The following is a 20,953-nucleotide window of genomic DNA, read 5'->3' as shown; positions in this document are numbered from 1 at the left end:
AGGAATTTATAGATATCTCTCATGCCATGAATGACAAGACAGGAAAGATGCAATCCATAATGTAGTGCACACAGTTTTAACATGTCTTCCCTGCACCTTGGCATTATCAACATTCATAATTGTTCCAAATACAATTTCTTTTTTTCCTCACAACCCAGCACTCACTTTGCATAATCCTCTTCCAAGGCACAAGCAAACTAACTCAATACATGCAATATGCCCCTAAGTCACAGGCTATAGAAGACTATGTCCACTTGGTATAATACAGAAAACTGTATAGAGCACATAACTACAGTTTAAAACTGAAATATGCTGCCAACATTTTGTACATCTCATTCACCTATTGCTGGAGTTGTTGGTACTAGGTGGAGCTGGAGGAGGCTGCGAGGGGCGCTGCGAAGTGGCCCGTGTTCCATTGCTACGACTAGGAGTATGATTGTTTGGAGTAGGGTAACTATCCCCAGCCATAGGCTGACCCTGTATGTACTGTTGCTGATAAAGAGATTCTTCATAGCCGACAGGATAATTGGCTCTGCAAAAAGGGAAATGACAACAACATTATAAGTTTTGAGGTCTTCAAAGGAGTGACATTTCAGATTGTGGTCTCCTGCATAGTGACACTGTGTAGTCTTGTAGGCAGCATGTTCCTTTGAAACACTGGTATCCACCTACAAGACTAAAATGGTGTCACAGCTCAGAAGACCACAATTTGAGGTGAATATCATACATAAAATAGGCATCCACTGTTTCATTAAAGCTCTCTCTAAATGTATATTTTTGGCATATGATCCTTTCATTAAAATTTTAAAAACACTGGCATAAACATTATGCCAATGGAGGTCATTCCAACCTCATACTTTCAAGCTTTCCACATTAAACACTGACAAGAAGGCAGCAAACTTGTGACATGGAAGTGACATTAACAACAATTAAGGTAGGGTTCTGAAATTATGTATGGTAGAATAACTTATAAACTACTTTTTGTTGAAGTAATTTTTTTTAATAACATAAACCAACATAGTGGCAATGAAAAATTTTTATATGGCTTTATCTGATAGCAATAACTGATGAAACATTTGAGCTAGACATATGAAATTTGGTATGCAGACACATCAGGAACCTATGTACAAATTACATATGCAATGCTGCCTTAAAGTCAGCAATTATAACATGGTGACAGTGTGAATCTTTGAGGCTGTATACAATAAATTTAATGCAGAATCTGTACTTAATAGTAAAAATAAAATAACATTTTCCAACATATTTACAACTGCAAGCAAAAATTAAATATGTGACATGAGTGGACTTTAACTGTATGTGTAAATTGCACACACCAACAAGATGATCTATGAAATGAATTACATTTTACTGTTCCACTATAAATTTACATTATTAACCAGTTAAGTGGGTATGCCATCTTAACATGTCATGCACTACTTTGTATCGCAGTGGGTATCATGTCTCTAAATGTCATGCACGTTTCCAACTGAGCCATTGTAGATGTAATGACAGTCAGCAATGCAAATATGTATGTTGTGCTTGTTAGATCTTCTAGTTACTTCAGAGTGTGACAGGAAGGTGCTGATTGCTTGATAGCTGTCCTGGGTTCGAGTTTCTGTGAGTAAACATTATGGCGGGTCCTAGCAAGATGATTTGTGTGAGTGATGACGTGTTATATGAACTACTGTAAGAGAATTAACACAGTGATATTTCTGACAGCGTATATAGGAGTGACAGTGAAATAAATGAGAAAATGTCATCAAGTGGTGAACAGAGTGTCAGCTCTGACAAAGAAAAAAATGTCAGTGACAACAGCAGGATGCAGCATAGCATATTGTCAAAGTCATGCACTGAGCGATCATGTTTTCCATTTACTGGCAAGCCTGGCACAAATGTTTAGTATACACTGCAGTGCAGTGATCTCCCCAAATATTAAGTGTTGCCTGATGATTGCCCATGTGCAACCGAAAAATGTAGCAGCAAGAATAACAAATGTGCATAGTTAATGACATTTTACAATTTAAAAATGGTGCCCTAATACAACAGGATGCTGAAATATAATATTTTATGAATTCTGCCTGGAACTCAGTGCTGTCACTTGACAACTCAAACTGATTAAATTCACATTTTATATGTATAATTACTGTAAACACTTAAACCTTAAGTCTCAATCGAGTAACTTAAATTACCTATAAATGTTCAATATTAGCACAACCCTTATGAGAGTCTTTCTAAACAATATTTCCACTACATTCATCTCTCTCTTTGGCTGAGCGCTAGCAAAGATGTTGGACATATGGATTCATGCAGCAGTTTGCTGCTTGTTTGACTTATTCTTCAGCCCAAAAGATGGAGGTGTTACATTCCTCCAAAATATTAGTAAATTTCTACCAGACTACATGATATCACATCCCACAGGAAGGCAATCTTTACAGTTATTACCATGATAAACACAAACAATGTACTTCAAGAGTGGAGCCAATGCTCCAACAGTACAAAAATGGGTAAATAACAGTTCCCAGAGGTTTAGTATCACACAAATCAGACAATCTTTAAAACAATTTTCTTCACTCACAAATATAACATAGCCCCCTAATTCTGACTGAAAATAACAGTAACATCACTGTAACATACACTCAGGAAAATGTAACACTACTATTTATTTATTAATTGGCTTCTTGTGCCCTACCTATAGTGCGATTCTGTAGGGCTCTGTGTATGCCGTGGACTATACACTCCTGAGTTACCACTATACACTGAATCCACTTGCTCGGGATAACTTCGACGCAATTCAATGCTGTTGGGTCTTGGAGGATGTGGTTCTGACATCCCCATTCCCATTGTTAGGAGTGTTTCATCAGGCTGCTGAACAGGCTAATGGGCAAATTACAGGAACACATCAGTATAAACATAATAACTGAGAACCTATGTTGTCTTATCCTCTACAATTAGGTTCACGGTCTAGTACTAGTGACAGCACTACTTGGCCTAGCACTGAGAAGTGAATTATGCAATTTATGCTTCAAACACATATGACTTTATGTTTATCTCAAGTATTACTGAATTCATGTGAATATCAAGACACCCTTCAGCATTGAAGATAAGAGAGAAAGTTTTGTTCTTAACAGCACCTTAGTCTTTTTCTGAATTGATATTAAAATCATAATTTGAGGTGAGCTCCCTTGTGTTTACCCTTTCATTTCCTTAAAACTGTATTTGTGTCAATTTGAATTTGTTTACCAGCATAAATACCAAAACCAAATTACACAGATATAAATAAAATGTTACAAACATAAATACATGATGCCTCACAGTGAGACAGTCACTGATATGCACAACAAATGCCTATATCAGAAATTTAACAGACAACATAAAATGATGGGCGAATTCTTTCATAAACACAATTTTTGCAAGTGCTACCTCACTCACATTTTCTGAAAACGTTTATTTCTGAGCATTTCAAGCAGTCACTCAGTATGTAGTCCATATCCAACTTTCATGCAGCCCTTGATACGACAACTGTACTTTCAACTTCATTCTCTTTGGCTTCCTTAATTTGGGATCATACAGTATTGGTTGTTTGTCTAGTATATTAAAGACATCGCATGTTCTGGATACAATGCACAGTCAATAGCCTTTCCTCTCTATATTATATGTTATAATTTTGCATAACAAACTTACTGACATATTGCATACTGCCCAAAATGTGTTGTAAAAATTAATGATTCATAAAATTTCACATGGGCCCCTTCAATTTACATTAAAAACCAGATCATTGCCAAATAAAATTATGAATAATAATGTAAAGTTTTTGATCACAACTGAAGATACCAGAAACACATACATGCATCCTGCTCCAAAACAGAGTGAGATTGCACGTGTGACCTTCAAGTAAATAAATAAAGAAAATTAATGCACATAAAGTATTAATGGTTTGTGTATCACTCTTTTTGGTCTTCTCTTTCCTCTCTGACTGTGAAGTGAAAATTTCTGATAGAAACAGAAAAAGTAGGGCTTTCAGACATACATGTAATAAGAGTTTAGTATACTGATCACAAATACACAACAAAATTCCAGTGAACTCTACTATCATTTAGTGCTGTAGAACAGCATTATGTCACATTAATATACAAGGTGTGGCAATAAAGAACCCGGATTACTTTTATGACTCATTTCCGGCCACGTCATTGACGAAGAGGAGGGTAGGGCATTGACCCTTGGACTTCCTTCTACCGTCACACAAAGTTTCATTCACGTGCATCGGTTAGTCTGGCCGCGACCATTGTTAGAAGCGGATCGTGTTTCTGAGCTCCGTCGGAATAATGCTGAGTGCTAATGCAGAACAACGTGCTAACATCAAATTCCTCACAAAACTTGGAAAATCTGCCACTGAAACTTACAATTTGTTGACAGAAGTATATGGTGATCAGTGTCTATCTCGCACGCAAGTTTTCGAGTGGTTTAAGAAGTTTATGGAGGGTAGGAAAAACGTCGGGAACGATCCAAAATCGGGCCGTCCTCCCACTGCGAAAACTCCAGAGAATGTGGAGAAGGTCGCTAGAATTGTTCGAAGAGATCGTCGACTGAGCATTCGAGCAATTTCTGAACTTACGAACATCAATAAGGAAAGTGTTAGACAGATTTTGCACGACGATCTGGGCATGAAAAAGGTGTGTGCTAAAGTGGTGCCAAAAATCCTTACCCCCCAGCAAAAGGAACATCGAGTGAATTGCTGTGTTGACACTCTTGAAAACATTGAAAATGATCCTGATTTCTTCCAAAACGTAATTACGTGTGACGAAACTTGGATTCTTCAATATGATCCAGAGACTAAGCGACAATCCATGCATTGGAAGAGCCCCAAATCCCCTAGGAAGAAGAAAGCGCGCATGAGCAAGTCCAAATTCAAAGCAATGATGATTGTTTTTTTCGATATCCGGGGGGTAATCTACATTGATTGGGTGCCTGAAGGTCAGACTGTCAATCAGGTTTATTATAAAAATGTTTTGACGTACCTCCGTGAACGTGTGCGACGAAGGAGACCAGACATGTGGAAGAATGCCTCATGGGTTCTTCATCACGACAACGCGCCAGCACACAACGCGCTATCTGTGAAGAGGTATTTGGCAAAAAACAACATTCCAGTGATGGAACATCCACCGTATTCTCCGGACCTAGCACCGTGCGACTTTTTTCTCTTCCCAAAAATCAAGTCTGCGCTGAAAGGGACCAGGTTCGAGTCCGTGGATGCAGTGAAAGCAAAAGCGACGCAACTCTTGAAGAGCATAACACAAGATGACCTGCAGCACTGCTTCCAACAGTGGAAAATTCGCATGGAGCGGTGTAGGGATCGGGGAGGGGACTACATTGAAGGGGATAACATTTCGACTGTCTGATTTTTTTTTAATAAAGGGTTAGAGCATGAATCCGGTTTCTTGCCACACCTTGTATAGCCACATTCATAAATAAAATGCTGACACTTCGCACCTTTCAGATCTTCCATATCATTAGCTGCATGGAAATGAAATATCATAGCTGCATATGAGTTCAACAGTACCTGTGGTGTTCTATAATGAATGTTCTGTGGCATGATATATTCCCCGTGCCCCACTGCCAACTGGCGCTGTCTTTCCCTTGTATTATGTGGTTGCCGGACTCGCTTTTTATGCCGACCACCACCTCCTTCATTGCGTGGACGGTGAGGCTGTAATATATATTTCCAAAAATATGTTATCAATTTATTCTTCACAGTGGTATTATGGTTAAAATTTCCACATGAATTTGAAGTGTCTCAAAAAAGTATGCATTTTTATACAGAGTATCTATGCATGCATTCAAGGTGGAACCAAAACTTAATGTGCCTCTATGTAGTCCGTCATGCATTGAACAGATGGCACACATTACAGCTAAAACATGCAATATCTTACACACAATTCAGAATGTAATATAAAATTGCAGAGGTTTACTTGACATTCAAGAAAAAATTCCTGCTGATTATGGCCTCACTAGCACATTGTCCTACAAAATTCTTTGGTGAATATGTGAACTATTTCATTCTTCCCATTCAGATGTAAGCAAGGTCTCTCAGATAACTGTTTGTACATGTCTTGCACAGTATTATCAGTACCAATATATCACACATTCTTGAGGCTCAGCTGCAAATGCACATCTCTACTGCCTCTGCACTCACACACTGTCTCTAATTTCCAGTACCACTTCAAAATCAACTCAAGCTGCCTTAATGTCAAGTGAACCTCTATCATTCTGTATTACACTCTGAATCATGGGTAAGGCATTTTGGTTTTTAAATAATATCTGACATACTCTGTTGTATGCAAGCCTCTAGTGCTCTGAGAGGCATATCAAATTTTTTTCCCAGGATGAATATATGAAATACATATTTTTTATTAAAATGCATATACATTTTCCTGAGACACCTGTACATGTAAGTATTATAACACTGTAGTGTGTTGCTTAATATTATATTCCTACATATAATACTCTATTTGTTTTGTAAAAAATAATGAATGGTGCCTTCCTAGAGTTCATGTTTGCTTGAAAACGTAATCAGCGATCATAGATGGTACACTTCAAAGAAATGTGAGTGTGGGCAGTAAACAGGCCAACAAGATTTTTACCCAAATATAATCTTTAAGAGACAAATACTCCAATATCTTCCATGGAAACACTGTCTCAGCTGCCCAAACTTACAGCATACCACCTCCAAGAGCTACTACCAAAGAAAGATATTCTGTACACAAAAATGACATAATTATCTCTCATGGTGAACTGAATGATCTGCAACAATTCTGAAATGTATCGCAAGCTACAAAAATTCACATTGTGTTTTCATGTTGATACAGTGAATAAACTACCATCTCTGTTGTTAATTTTAAAGTTGCATAACCCTGGAAAATCAATTTCAACTGTAAAAGCTTTCAAAGAGCATGTGAGATTATTAATGTGCACACTAAAAGAGTTTCCTGAGAGGACTATATGCTACAGTAATGAGTAAAATGGTCACACAACATGATTTCAGCTCATTGCATTTTCAATTATGAGTCAGTATAAATTAGTGGTTAAATCTAAACCTTCAAGTGTGTTAATAAGCAATGGATATGTAAATGAATGAAATGTTAATCCTCCCATTAAGTTAAGATTTCAGTTTCATCAACACACTACAAAAAGACAGATCACAGTGTTCATTCCATGCATGAATAAGAGTCATTATACTTTCAGAACACGAAACAGCAATCACAAAGAATGCAAGCACTCTCATTTTCATAACTTGCCTCGTAGTATGTACCCCCCAACAGCAATGGCTACAACAAATGAATACACAGTATTTAATGAAAATTTTTCACAGCATCAATAATCAATGTTTAGAACACATATTTGGAACATGTAAAACACATACCTTTTTCCCTCGATCATGCATCATTCTTTCTGTATCTTTGAGCATCTCTTGCCGCCACAGGTCAAAGAAATAATTTGCATCAGTATAAAATTTTAAACCATCTTTACCATCCTCCCTGCAGAAATTAAAGAAGTATTTTAAAAATATGAAACACCAGCCATGTTTCGGACTGTATTACTGACAATACAATACAGAACAGTTATTTTGTAAGTATCAAATACCAAATCTAATACACAGAATGTCCCAGAAACAGTTACACAAAATTGGAGAGCAAGTACTATACACCGACACAGTGAATATTGTGACGTGGGCCGTTTCTATGAAACAAATTGGAAATACGTTGTCACAGAAAGATTGATTCCTGGAGACCAACTGATTATGGAACACAGTTTCCAGGGATAGGGAAACTCAAAGCTGTGAACACTTAGGAACAAGACTGATGCTTCGGAATGAACACACAGTTTCCAAGACAACACATTCACGAAGAGCAGTAAGGGAACCCTTGGAGGTGGTGATTTCTATTCGGTTCTCTTACAGTTATAAAAAGGGAGTTCATTCGCGCATTCAATGCAGTCAGAGATTCATCAGAGAGACATCATTCAGAAGGAGCATGAGCTGTTATATTGACTGTAATTGTAACGAAGCGCCAAGAAACCTAATCATAAAATCCACAACCCATTATTATTAGTCACACAAACCCCAGATACATGACAATATATAAACATACACACTTCCTTGCCAATTGTTTGTGCACTTCATCTTCTTTGACCTACAACAGAAGGGCCAACAGTACCAGTCTCCCTGATGTGATTATCAATGGTGTAACACATGCTTGGGTTCAGAAGTCTATGTTGAGGAGACTTTTCCAAGTACAACAATACAGCTCCAGCACAATTATCACAGGCTTCAGTGAGCATTAAGTTCATACCGGCATATTCTTGGAATGTGTAGTTGTCAGTTTTAAGCACAGAATTACATTGCAATTACACCGTGAGAAAACAACATTTAACTCATGTACAGTTCATTGGAAATGTATGCCTGATATCACATGCTAGCGTATGTGGTCAACACACTATCACTGTAAACATGACAACCATATATTTTGTTTTTGAATGGGGAAGGTGGTTGTGATAGACAAGTAATCATTCGCATCATCCAATCTACACTCCAATTCCCTTCAAAAGCGTCTAGCATACAACACTCTTGTAGCCACAGTGCTAATCCTGCTGTTGCTGAACACTTTCAAGTGGCTCTACTTCATTACTGAAGCATATCTGGACCCATTCTTATATAAACTATTTTCACTGTTTTTGGCCATAGTACTCATACTCCAACTTTCTGTGCTTACTCCTGGGACACTCTGTACTTACAATCACTTGTGATGGATCAAACACTGATAATCTGGGTAGTATCTATTCAAATGATCACACAATCAACAGTCTCTAACTTCTGCCTTACCACATCAACATACAGAAAATTCATAAAATGTTCTGTAATTAATTTCTTGTTGTATACATAGAAATTTACTAACCTGTAGGAATTCAGTTTATCCAGTGGTGGTGGCTTATCACAAGTCTGGTATGTTTCAAGCATGGCAGTAGGCATGGTATCACGTGAAACTACTTGTTGGTCAAATACTACTGAGCTCTTAAAAGCCTTTCTCATATGAATATCTTGTAGGGAAACTGTAACATAAAACAGTATTATCAGATATTTTCAACAGGCACCACACTACAGCCCTCGGGTCGACTCAGCCTCTAACAGAAATGAATACCAGGAATATTCTTGGAATGTTCTTGGGGGTAAAGGGAGGCCAGCATGTAGGGCTGACAACCTCACTGCCATCTGTGAGCTGACTGTCTAGAAAATGAGGGAACCTTAACATCTCACAACCTTATGGGCCTCCATGGTCTATTACAGGGATACCTTTACTTTACTTACATGGTATCCAATATATGTTGATTCTGCTTAGCATGTATTTACTAAAAAGCGTACCCAATTTTCCAATAATTTCATACAGTGGGAAGTGTACTTGTAAACTGAAGTACACATACTTTCTATTGCATCCTTTACAATGCTGCATATCTGATTTTTTCCCTGATACAAATATGAGGGTTATTCAGAGAGTAACATCCAGTGAGCTGTTAAAAAAACAAACTATGAGAAAAAAATATGTACATACTTAAGCTACTTCATAATGTAGTCACTGCCAGGATTGAGGCACTTGTAGTGGGAAATAAGCTTTTCTATGCCTGTGTGAAAAAGTCTACAGCCTGTGAGCTCAGTCACATTTTTACACCCTCCACCAACTCATTATTGCTGAAGCACTGTGAACCCAATCAGTTCTTCAGGTAGGCAAACAGGTGGAAGTTGCTCGGTACGAGATCAGGGCTGTGGTCCTTGTTGCATGATATCCATCCTCAGCACTCCTCCCCTGTCCCAGGAAACAGCTGCCACAAGCTTTCTGACAGACAATGTTTCTTTAAACTTTTTTGGCTTCTGTGGTGAATGTGTGCGCATCCAGTGCTTTGACAGCTCTTTGGTTTCAATGTTCACACATGAAATGCAGGTTTCACCACCTGTCTACAAAAGCCGAAGCCATTAGCCGCATTTTGTGTGCACCCATTAGCATTTTCGGAACCCACCTTGCACAAAACCTGTGATAGCCTAGCCTAACTGTGATAATCTTGTACAGAACAGTGCATGAAATTTGTGGAAATTCACATGATATGTCTATAATTGTGAAGTACCATCTTTCACAAATTTTTGGTCAACACTTTGAACAAGATCATCACTCACTACAGATGGCCGGCTGACCACTGGGCTCCTGATCATGAACATCTGTTTGCCCATCTCTGAACAGTCTACATCATTGTCTTATACTTCCTTCACTCATTACATTTTGGCTATAAACCACTGTGCATAATTCATGATGGATTTCCACAGCACTCATGATTTTAGCATGATGAAAGCAGATAATGACACAAATTTTGCAGCTGGCAAAATCAGCAATCACCGGACACATCATAACACACTCCGTAGAGACAAGAACAAAGACTAGATGACCAGTTATGTGATGGTTTACAAGGCAATGAGTCATGTGATGCTATCTTACATGTGCGAACTCTCCCCTACTCCTATACTGGTTGCCTAAAATAAACAGAAATTACTTTCTAAATAGCCTTCACATAATTCCCCACTCAAGTTGTAGCACACTTTGACATTGCTGTATTTGAAGTTAACAGAATTGGCACAGTCCAGCTGCAACTTAATGTCCCTTATATCAGCACCAAACTCTGTCCACAATGAAACACTACCAACAGTGACATCAGCTCTTTCCACCTCAAAGCAGCACTGGCCAAGAGTCACATACTGGCCAAAGACATTGCCAGTTGTTCCTTTTTTGTATGCAAGCACTGTTCAGCTAGGCACACTGGTATGTATTCTGCAAGTTTGAGACTGCACTCTTCAACATTTGCCTGACGTTCAAATGAAGATCTGACAACATCACAACATTTTTCAACCCAAATTTGAGCCTGACATATAACATACATGCAGGACTATGTAGTATTAAATTCCAGTTTCATCACAGTGAATAATGTACTTAAATCTTGGACAGCCTATAAATGAAATCAGTGAGAAAACCCAGTTCACAGAGCAATACAGCTGTAGTGTGGAACTCAGCGGTATGGATCTGCTGCAATTTGTCAGCTGACAATGAAATTCAAATTTTATAATCTTGTTAAGCCATTAACTCTGAAACAAAACACTTTATTGGAGTGCCATGGTTTGGAGGAAAATACAGCCTCTATCTTCAGGGTCAAAAAGTAAGCCAAGCAAGAAATAAGAAGCAAGCAGCTACAAACTACATGACATTACAGTCCAGAAGACTGTACTCTTGATACAATTTTATTATTTAAATAACTTTAAATCAATATAAAACTTGGGAACAGTTAGCACACCAAGTTTTAATTGTTATTATGTCACACATACCTTCTTCAACATTACTGTCTAGCTGAGTAACTTTCACAGCCAAACGATCGATACGTGTCTGCAGCGAATTTGCTCTGGCAGCCAAGCCATGTGCTTCCCGTGCTAGTTCCCCAAACAGATCTTCAGCATGACGACTCAAGCTTGACAACTGCCGCACTGTGTTGGCCAGCGTACCATTAGTGGCTGCCTCCAATTCTGACGGCAGAGGGAAATCTTCTGGTATGGTGCCTCGTGCAACATGCACAGGCTCCACCATGCGTTTTGGCAGCGGCATGCTGGTCGGCACCGCGCACTTTCACGACATGACCTAAAACAATTAAAGATCATATTTAATTTTAGTTTGTAAGCCTTATATACATTTTAGAGCATCGCCCTTCTGCAAACTGTGTAAATATAAATGGTAAGTATTATTATTATTATTGTTAGAGGGGGTGGGTTTCCCCATGCACTTAGACCAGTTATTGGTCCATTGTGCGTCCCCTTTTAATTTCTACTGTCGCCATACCCTACCAGTACTGGTGCGTGCTATCAGCCCTGTTCAGCCAACGAGGTCGGCCATCGGTACCTGATATTTCCCCCATCTACCAGAGGCATTGGAAACTACTTGGGTGGGAAACTGTTGCCTAATTTTGCTCAGAGGTCTCCTAGAGACATGAGGATCTTTTACGTGCCGTAAATCTACAACAAGGGACCCACGGCTTAAGGTCCCTCCTGGAGGACTTGTTCCCTGAATTTTTCCGCCCTTAAAAATTCAATGACCTCGGCTGGGTTTGAACCCACGTACCTTGAGTCATGAGGTGGGAACGTTACCCCTAGACTATGGAGGCCGCTTATGGTAAGTAGTAAATATAAATAATAGTAACATGATAATAATCAGAATACAAAACAGAAGCAGGGCAAATAAAGGAAAATAATATGAAAGTAATGTTGTATCTGTGGAAAAGCAGCATGACACAAAGGTACATAAGTGTGCAGTGGAAGTTACATCCAGATTCATGCTTAAACTGCTTCACTGCCAGAATATGAGCCACTGGGACTAAAATGGACAGAAGGCTGGTGGCACCTACAACCATTCTGGATGTAATGGGAAAACACTCCATTTCCTTGACCTTCAAGCCACTGTCTAGTTCAGCAGAACATAAAAATAATTTTGAAGGAAATTTCTTCACTTAATAGTAAACAACTTTCTCAGTCAATGGAAATGTGCTATCACAATAAGAGTACATTTCTGCATAAGACAGTTACTCCAGACAATCATTTGAGATACCTGATAAACCACAAACTGGATCTACTATAGTACGTTCTTCAATCTCCATGTGATATTCATACTAAAAAGATTTGTTTATAAGTTGAAGAATACCATCTTCTGGGATCTAATACTGTGCAGTCTGCTGAGCATCAAGCAACATTTTGGAGGAACATATCACCTCAATCTTCTGGGTTGAAGAATAAACTGAGCTCTGCTTGCCACCAGCTTTCATGCTGCTTTCTTGCTATGCTTATTCTTCAACCCAGAAGATGGAGGCGACATGTGCCTCCAAAACACTGACTGACTTTCAATGGACTACATTGCATTACATCCCAGAAGATAGAATTCTTCATAACCACCGCTGTGAGAACCTCAAATCCTACATTGTTTATTGGGTGTTTCTTTATTCCTGTGGCAGTGGTCAGGATGGTTGCCACAGTTCCATAATATTCACAAGGTCCTGGGTTCAAATTGAACTTATTAGATTTTGTCACAATTAGGGCATGTTTTAATCTTCCATGTATTTACTTATTTCTTTGTCTGCGAAACAAAGGAAAAAGATCACCACTGTACCAAATGAAATATAAGGTCACCAAGTAAAGATTGTGTAACAGACATATAAGTTTTATTAAAATGAAAACACATCAACAGCTTCTGAAACACAGGTCCCGTTTTTTCTTTCCCATTACTAGCATTATGTTTGCTCCATGGCCCACAACCTTGTATCACTTCTAGTCTTCAGTAACATGACACTACAAATGTTACCAATGGCTAACATTATTAAAACTGAGGGACCTGAACACATACATGTATTTAATTTCCATGCTCGAAATACAAACAGGACACCAGATTAACCTTAAAACGAAAATGAATGTAACACATCATAACATTTCAGGACACTTATTTTTCTGAAACTAAAGTCATAAATGTAAATCAAAATCATCCTCTTCAAAATAGTCTCATCTTCCAGTTGAAAACTATGCGCCAATCCTGGTGACTACAGCTGTGCTTAGACAGGAATTCCTTTATGCAGAGAACTGCGCAACACTGTTGTGATTCAACATCATGCACTCAACTTCCATTTTCCAGGCTATTTTCATCGAACTTCATCTCTTAAGACACTCCAGAACAACCTGACTGTCTGTAACTATAGACTTTTCCAGAAACACAAATTACAGTTTTCTGTGTTTGATAATGGAGTTGATGGTTAGGGGTGGCTAGAGCATGAAACTGACCATTCACCTTCATCTAGTGCCATGGTTAAGATGTGTTTTCATAAAAACTTGGGTATATCATTAAAGTAAGGCTGAATATAGGGCATAAGAAGTATGGAAACATACTTCCAAGACACTGCACCTATGCAGCTTTGACCTCGGTCTATAACAACTCATCTTGCATGTCCTCATGATGTAGTCCCTAATTATGATAAACAGTACGTAAGGATAAAAATTTAATAAGCCTAAGTTTGTCTCCCTGATGTTTACATGTGTGTGTTTTTATCCATACAAGACACTGAGTTCTTTAAATAAGGTGGGGGGTCTGATATTAAAATTAGTTTTTGGAGGAAAATGTTAAAATTAAAAATGACTGTGGCAGTGAACTTCCTACTGCTATTCTGAGTTAATGATCAAATACTGTACATACACCTTGTTCAGAGTGAAGGCTGATTGGACACTGATTTTACCGTCAGCAGTTTCCTGTGAAATCGCTGCATCACTTGCTGAGAAAAAAGCTGCCATGGGGCCAGTACAGCCAGTACACATTTTTTTATTTCTTTTGTTAATTATTAATCAAATACAGTAATTAATATTGTACTCACCATCATATAAGATGTTCAAAATGTCTACCCTCTGCTGTGAGATATGTCTGAATTCTTTTAAATAGATTTTGGTAAACTTGTTGCAATTCACACTGCTAAATGTTTTAAACTGCTTCATGAAGATTCTGTTTCAGAGCCTCCAGGTCATGTGGATTGTTGGCATACACAACAATTTTTTTAGTTTTCCCCACAAACAAGTCATAGGGGTTTACATCCGGGGATCTAGGGAGCCATGAACCCTTGCTAATAATTATATCATCCCCATTCAGTTCGCCAAACACACCGCTCGGATTGTTTCCTTAGCTTTGTGTGGAGTTGCGCAGTCTTGCATAAAGTAACCAACTCTTTCTTTTGTAGGTGTCAAATTAACAAAAAATAGATTTGACTATTTCATTAATGTATTGTTCAGTATCAAGAGTTTCTTCATAAAATATTGGTCCAATTATATGGTTTGCACTAATGGCACACCATATGCCTATCTTTTTGTTGTAAAGGGGAAGCTGAATTAGCGCATGAGGCTTTTCACTAGTACAATACCTGTTGTTTCATCAGTTAACATATCCCGAGAGATTGAAATTAGCCTCATCTGTGAAAAGTGTCAGCTTAGCATCAAGAAGTCCGCCATGCACATGACTGATAAATCAATTATAAAACCTCACTCTTATCTCATAATCCATAGGTTTAATTTCAGGAATAACAGTAATTTTATAAGGTTTCATAAGGACATATATGCAACAGTTTATTTGCTGTCCATGCACTGCCTACAGAAACACCACTTTTTTGTACTAATCGCAGCAAAGAATTGAGGAAAATTTTCTAATCGGTGACTGATGTCATCAAGTTTTTCCTCAGTTAGAACAGAGTTTCCTTTTAACGGCGTTCCGTCAATTAAAATGCTGTGGGTTCAAACTTTCTTCAGTAATTTGGAAATTGTATCCCCAAATGGACATGTTGGGTCAGAAAACTTTCTCCTGCATGATTTGTATGCATTTTTTAACACAAAAATCATAAATGAAAACTCTGTTTTAAACTGTATCTCACACAAGCCACTGAGCAGTACTGCTAAAAATAATTAACAACGGTGTTATGTTTAATGGAAATGCAGACGTTTTAATTAAAGTAAATGAATAGTTTACTCACAGTCATGAGTGATTCTGTAAAACCACAGTGGTGTATAAAGAACGCCATGCTTCTGCTAGCAGGTAATGTATAACTAACATTTAAATACTCAAAACGATTCTGAAGCATGTTACGGCTAAATGAAAAGTCGTCATGGCCACCTTATAATTCGTGAAGCATAATGAAGGGATCCTCATTCTGAAATTCAGAATGGGAATTTCTGCATCCGGTTCAGTATGGGCTGATAAGAATGTAGGTGAAGGTAAGAGAACCTCTTGGGAGGGCAACAGCGTCTGACAACAATCCGTAAGCGAGAGCCAAAAAAAGAAAAAGCAGGGGACAGTGTTTAAGGCTGTGGTTCCTTTCTGTCATCCGCTACATCATTGATTCAGGGAAGACCAAAATCTCGTGGACGTTGCTCGCTATCCGTTGCGCTGGGATGAGTCACCCAGCAGCCTGTACCCCACTGCCACTATGATCAATACCGGTTTAAGTGGGCAGCTGCGACCGGGCCACCGTGTCTAGACCGGTGTGTCGACGTCACCGCCACAGCCTCTCGTAATTTCAAACTGATTAGGTTTTCAAATACATAGTCGAGACGCCCAACAAGTCTACCGTCACTTGGCTGGCGAGGCACACCTGATCTATCACAGGGGTCTTTACACGACAAACTGGGGGGGGGGGGCATGAGCGTGTTCTCCCACCCATTACCAAACAAACGATGCATCAGGAAATTTAAATGTGTTGTTCATCCCATGATGGCGGGATACTGGTGAATGTCCCTTACCGTGTTATTTCTTATGGATACGGATAAGACTGTTGCTGGTATCTTTGTTAAATACCTGTCTGTGTTATCTATATAAGTTGATGACGAGTGGAGACATAAACAGATAAAACCCATAAAATAAACGACGGATGAGGTGTGGTATATTTCTACACGCCGCAACTTTTCTGTCGCTTATCCACAGCGGACTAAAGACAGGGGTTAAGAGATAAGGAGTGCAGTCAGTTACTAGCGGGCATGCTCGGCAAGTAAAAACTAAGTCACAACTGCCAAGCACAGTTTCAATCCCTGATGCCAGAAAATGCGTGTACATAAAATGACGTTTCGACCTCTTCATTCCCGTGTCCCATCAAATCACACCTCATTACAGATTCCACTATTCTTGTATATAAGGAAGGCACTGGACTTCAGAAATAAAAAATATTAAACATTACAGCAACTTCTCGCCAACCAAGGGGATTGCGTTCCTGCGATTAGCAAGATCCAAGGTCTTACCAGATAATGGGGGATTATGGGAATTCATTCATTCGCTGACCCAGGGTTTCCTGGCCAAGCATGGCATTCCGCAGGTTCACCAGGCTCCCTACTCTCCTGACATGGCTCCTTGTGATTTCTGGCTGTTCCCGAGATTGAAGACACCGCTACAGCTGCACGCCATTCCAAAAGAAGCCTTCCAGAATTGCTTCCGGCGATGGAAGGACCGCTGGGATAGGTATTGTAACCACCCAGATACAGAACTCTGTTTACCCGGCTCAAGGTCGGATACTTTACGGACAGAGTAGTATTTTATTAAAAGAGGTCAAAATAGAAATATGTCTGTAATTTGAAATGATATTCTTGTCACCTCTTTTGTACACTGGTACAATCGTGGCATATTTTAGCCTGTCTGGAAATACACCTTCAAACAAAACTGTTACATAGATAACTTAATGGAGCACTAATGAAAGTTTTACAAGCTTTTAGTATATTATTAGAAATTTCATCATATGCATTAGCATGGCTTCTTTTAAGAGACTCTAGTATCCTTTGTTTTTCAAAACTCGTAGTTTTCCTAATTTGAATTTGAGGAACTGGATTACCAAAAGCATTTGCCATATAAGTCACACAATTTCCTGCATAATGTGTAGATGATATATTATTTCCATTTGTACCTTTTTAATTTGATTGTGAATGCTCTCTGCTAGCCTATTGAAATAGTTATTAAATGTCTCCACAATAGTATTCAAATTAGTAGTATTCTTACCTTCAATACATAATGTTTGAATACTGTCTTTTCTAACTTTCTTACGTGCTTCTTTATTAATTATATTCCAAGTAGGTATAATTTTGTTTGCGGAATCCCTAATTTGCTTCTCATAAGTCATTCTTTTGGCTTGATTTATCACTGTAGTTAATATTCTACAATAATCCTTATAATAGTTTTGTAGTACAGGATTATTACTCTTTTGACTCCTACATACAAAACATTTTTTCTTCTATACGAAACTACAATACCTGTCGTAATCCATGAATTCGGTTTGTACGTTTGTACGTTCCCACCTCATGACTCGTAGTACGCGGGTTCAAATACCCGGCGGAGGTCGTCGAATTTTTAAGGGCGGAAAAATTCAGGGAACAAGTCCTCCGGGAGGGACTTTAAGCCGTGGGTCCCGTGTCGTGGCTTTACGGCACGTAAAAGAACCTCTTATCTCCAGAGGAGGTCACTGAGCCAAAATTACGAACGTCTCCCGCCCAACAGCAGTCTCTAATACCTCTGGTAGATGGGGGAAGCATTATAGATACCTCTCAGCTAGTAGAGCCGGTCTCGCTGGCTGGGCGGGACTGATGGTAAGCACCAGTACCGGTAGGATACAGAGACTGGTAGAATATCATAGAGGGAAGCACAATAGATCAAACTGGTCGCGGTGCATGGGGAAACCCACCCTCTCTAAATAACTAACTAACTAAGCTACTAATGTTGTTTGCAGGGATGTTGACGTATTCGGAGCCAGGAATGTTCTCCCCCAAACGATTTTTAAATATAGTATAATTGTTAGTATTATTATTATTTTCATGTACAATAAACAACAATAAACTGAATTATTATTATTATTATTATTATTATTATTCTCTCTGAAAATCTATACTTTTCATTTCTTAATTAAATATTTATATGTTCCATTTCTCAGTTCTTGATAACACTTAAGATTTATGTTAATGAAATAATTATTATTGCTATTATTATCATTTGTTTGTTTGTTTACTTTTCTGCAGTGCTTGGCCGTAATTTGTCTTTGACTTCATATTGTGTTGCCCATAATGTAATTACTTGTATCAACACTGTGCTCTGTCCGTAATTAGACTTGTGGCACATACATAATAAAGAATTGAATTGAATATTCCCAATTTTCATAACTCAGTTTAGTTTGAAAGTCATATATGTTATGATTATTTATATTTCTTGTACAGTATGTGTGTTTCTCTTTAATAATAAATGATGGTAATTTTAAAGCTAAGAGTTGTGCTTCATGATCAAACAATCCATTAGATACAGTGAATATTTTGTATCCATCATACTGCTGACCATCAATAAATACATTTATTATCAATTATTGTCGAAGTATTGGGTCCAGTTCTTGTTGGAAATGTAACAATTCTAATCAGATTAAAAGAACTTAACAAATCCTCCAATTGTCTTTTCCTAAGGCAATCATCCATATAATTAACATTAAAATCACCACAGATAATAACTTTAACATTACTTTTACAAAGTTTTTGTAAGATCAATTCCATTCTTACTAAAAAAAGTACCATAATTACTGGAAGGAGATCTATATACAGATACAATACATATTCTATGACTATTAAAAGTTAGACTGACAGCACAAACTAAAATATCCTTGTCACAGCAGTTAACTATCAAGATTAATAGTGGAAATTTTTAAACTGCTGTGGATATGCAAGTCCCACCTTTTTCAAAATGTTTCCTACTATAGCGATCTCCTAGCAAGTAATTATCAAGATTAAGGAGAGTCATCTCATCATTTCCCAGATGATGTTCAGTAAAACATAAAAATTGCGGTGATTGCTCTTGTAAATTACATAATAATTCATTACATTTAGCTCCCAAGCCCCATATATTTTGATGAAAAATTCTTTACTACGTGTGAGCACACGTAGTAAAGAATAGCAGCGGCACGCACACAGAAAGACTACACAGGATAACACCTATACAGTGTGGAAACAAGAACTAGCCGCTGCAGCACTTCAAACACAGGGCGAATAACCCTAACAATTTTAAAATTTTAAAATTTGGACAAGAATTTAAAGGTTTAAAATTAGAACTAAAGATTTTATTATGGTGCTATTACAATAAAGTCAGATTAACGTGGGTGAAGTAATCTACGGGTGGACAGCTATCAACGAAGTAGAAGTTGATAATGACAGGGAGAGTGTTTTAGATGTTAAATTTTGAACTGGGTGCAGTGTGACAGCGACGTGAGTGTTATACACCTGATGATGGCAGTTTGCGGCCGAAACATGTAGTGTAGGGAGCAAGATCAAAGACACAAAATATATTGTTTGCACTTGAGACGGAGTTTATATCATTTATCGTATGGAATGCAACAGGATGCTTAAATATAATATTGGATATCATGTTGTCTGCGTACGTTCCGGCAAACACACTTCGACCAGCCGCCAAATGTTAATAAAACCCGGCATGAAGGTTGGTTGGATCGTCTTGAATCGCAGTGCTAAAATGTCGACTAGAACTTATGAGGTAATGTTTTATGACAAACCGAAAGGAGTTTACTTTTATTTGCTTTGATTTTGGTGAATTATATCGATTAACCCCACAACACAACCCTCAATGTCACATATCGAATCAGAATATCGGTTTAGGGGAAACCGTGAACTGTTTAAACTGTCTAGTTTTGGATACTTGTGACGGATTATTTTCTCTAATTTAGCGAGAAAAATAAAGGAGGTGGGCTGTACTCTCACGTTTGAAATACGTACATGCGGATGGATGGGCCCAAGCGGGAAGTGCGGCTGCAGTCACTCGTTAGCTTCAGCTCGAGCAACAAGAAAACAAGTCGTCATATTATGTTACAAAGAAGAAAGCACTCAATTACAGGGCCCATCTAGGATTCTAGATGTGCCCACGTACTGAAACCTGGCGGGGAGGATGAGGCATGCGAACAATTTTCGAGAGACCTCTAGAAACTGGCGTCACAGTTGTTTTATACTCAAATATAAAATTACAAAAAAATCTGTCTTTATTGAAATTCATCGGTTGATGGTATGCAGTATATATATATATATGGAATGTCATGTCAGGACCTTGAATCAAGCAGGAAAATTGGAGAATTTGAAAACGGAAATGCAGAAGAATGAAGTGTCTGTGCTAGGTGTCAGCGAAGTGCGGTGGAAAGGACAAGGTGAAATAAGAAGCGGTGATTATACAGTGTATTATTCCGGAGGTGAACGGGCTGAAAGAGGTGTGGCAATAGTGGTGCATAAAAGTGTAGTGAGGAGTGTTGTTAAGAAGATTGCTTGTAATGACAGAATTATTGCTCTGAAGTTAAAGGC

At 38.3% G+C, this 20,953-nt stretch overlaps 1 protein-coding gene across 5 annotated transcripts in view; it reads right to left on the bottom strand.

Moving 5' to 3' along the window:
- The window catches only part of LOC111867680 (wiskott-Aldrich syndrome protein family member 2), a 69,098-nt gene that overhangs the window by 6,642 nt on the left and 41,503 nt on the right, over positions 1–20,953 (bottom strand). For 4 of the 5 annotated variants that reach the window (XM_033752768.1, XM_033752769.1, XM_033752770.1 and 1 more), the window contains 7 exons: positions 11,411–11,717; positions 8,949–9,102; positions 7,418–7,532; positions 7,293–7,322; positions 5,558–5,704; positions 2,690–2,874; positions 341–532 (listed from right to left, as the gene is read on the bottom strand). In XM_033752768.1, the coding sequence (XP_033608659.1) occupies positions 341–532; positions 2,690–2,874; positions 5,558–5,704; positions 7,293–7,322; positions 7,418–7,532; positions 8,949–9,102; positions 11,411–11,684 (1,097 nt within the window). In that variant the 5' untranslated portion in view covers positions 11,685–11,717. The remainder of the gene's footprint in view (positions 1–340; positions 533–2,689; positions 2,875–5,557; positions 5,705–7,292; positions 7,323–7,417; positions 7,533–8,948; positions 9,103–11,410; positions 11,718–20,953) is intronic. The other variant, XM_023857729.2, reaches the window with a different exon arrangement.

This window comes from Cryptotermes secundus, unplaced genomic scaffold (assembly GCF_002891405.2).
Source record: "Cryptotermes secundus unplaced genomic scaffold, Csec_1.0 scaffold931, whole genome shotgun sequence".
NCBI classification, from domain to species: Eukaryota; Metazoa; Arthropoda; class Insecta; order Blattodea; family Kalotermitidae; genus Cryptotermes; species Cryptotermes secundus.
Note: the sequence above shows the minus strand (reverse complement) of the source record. Positions and strands in the feature narration are given on the sequence as shown.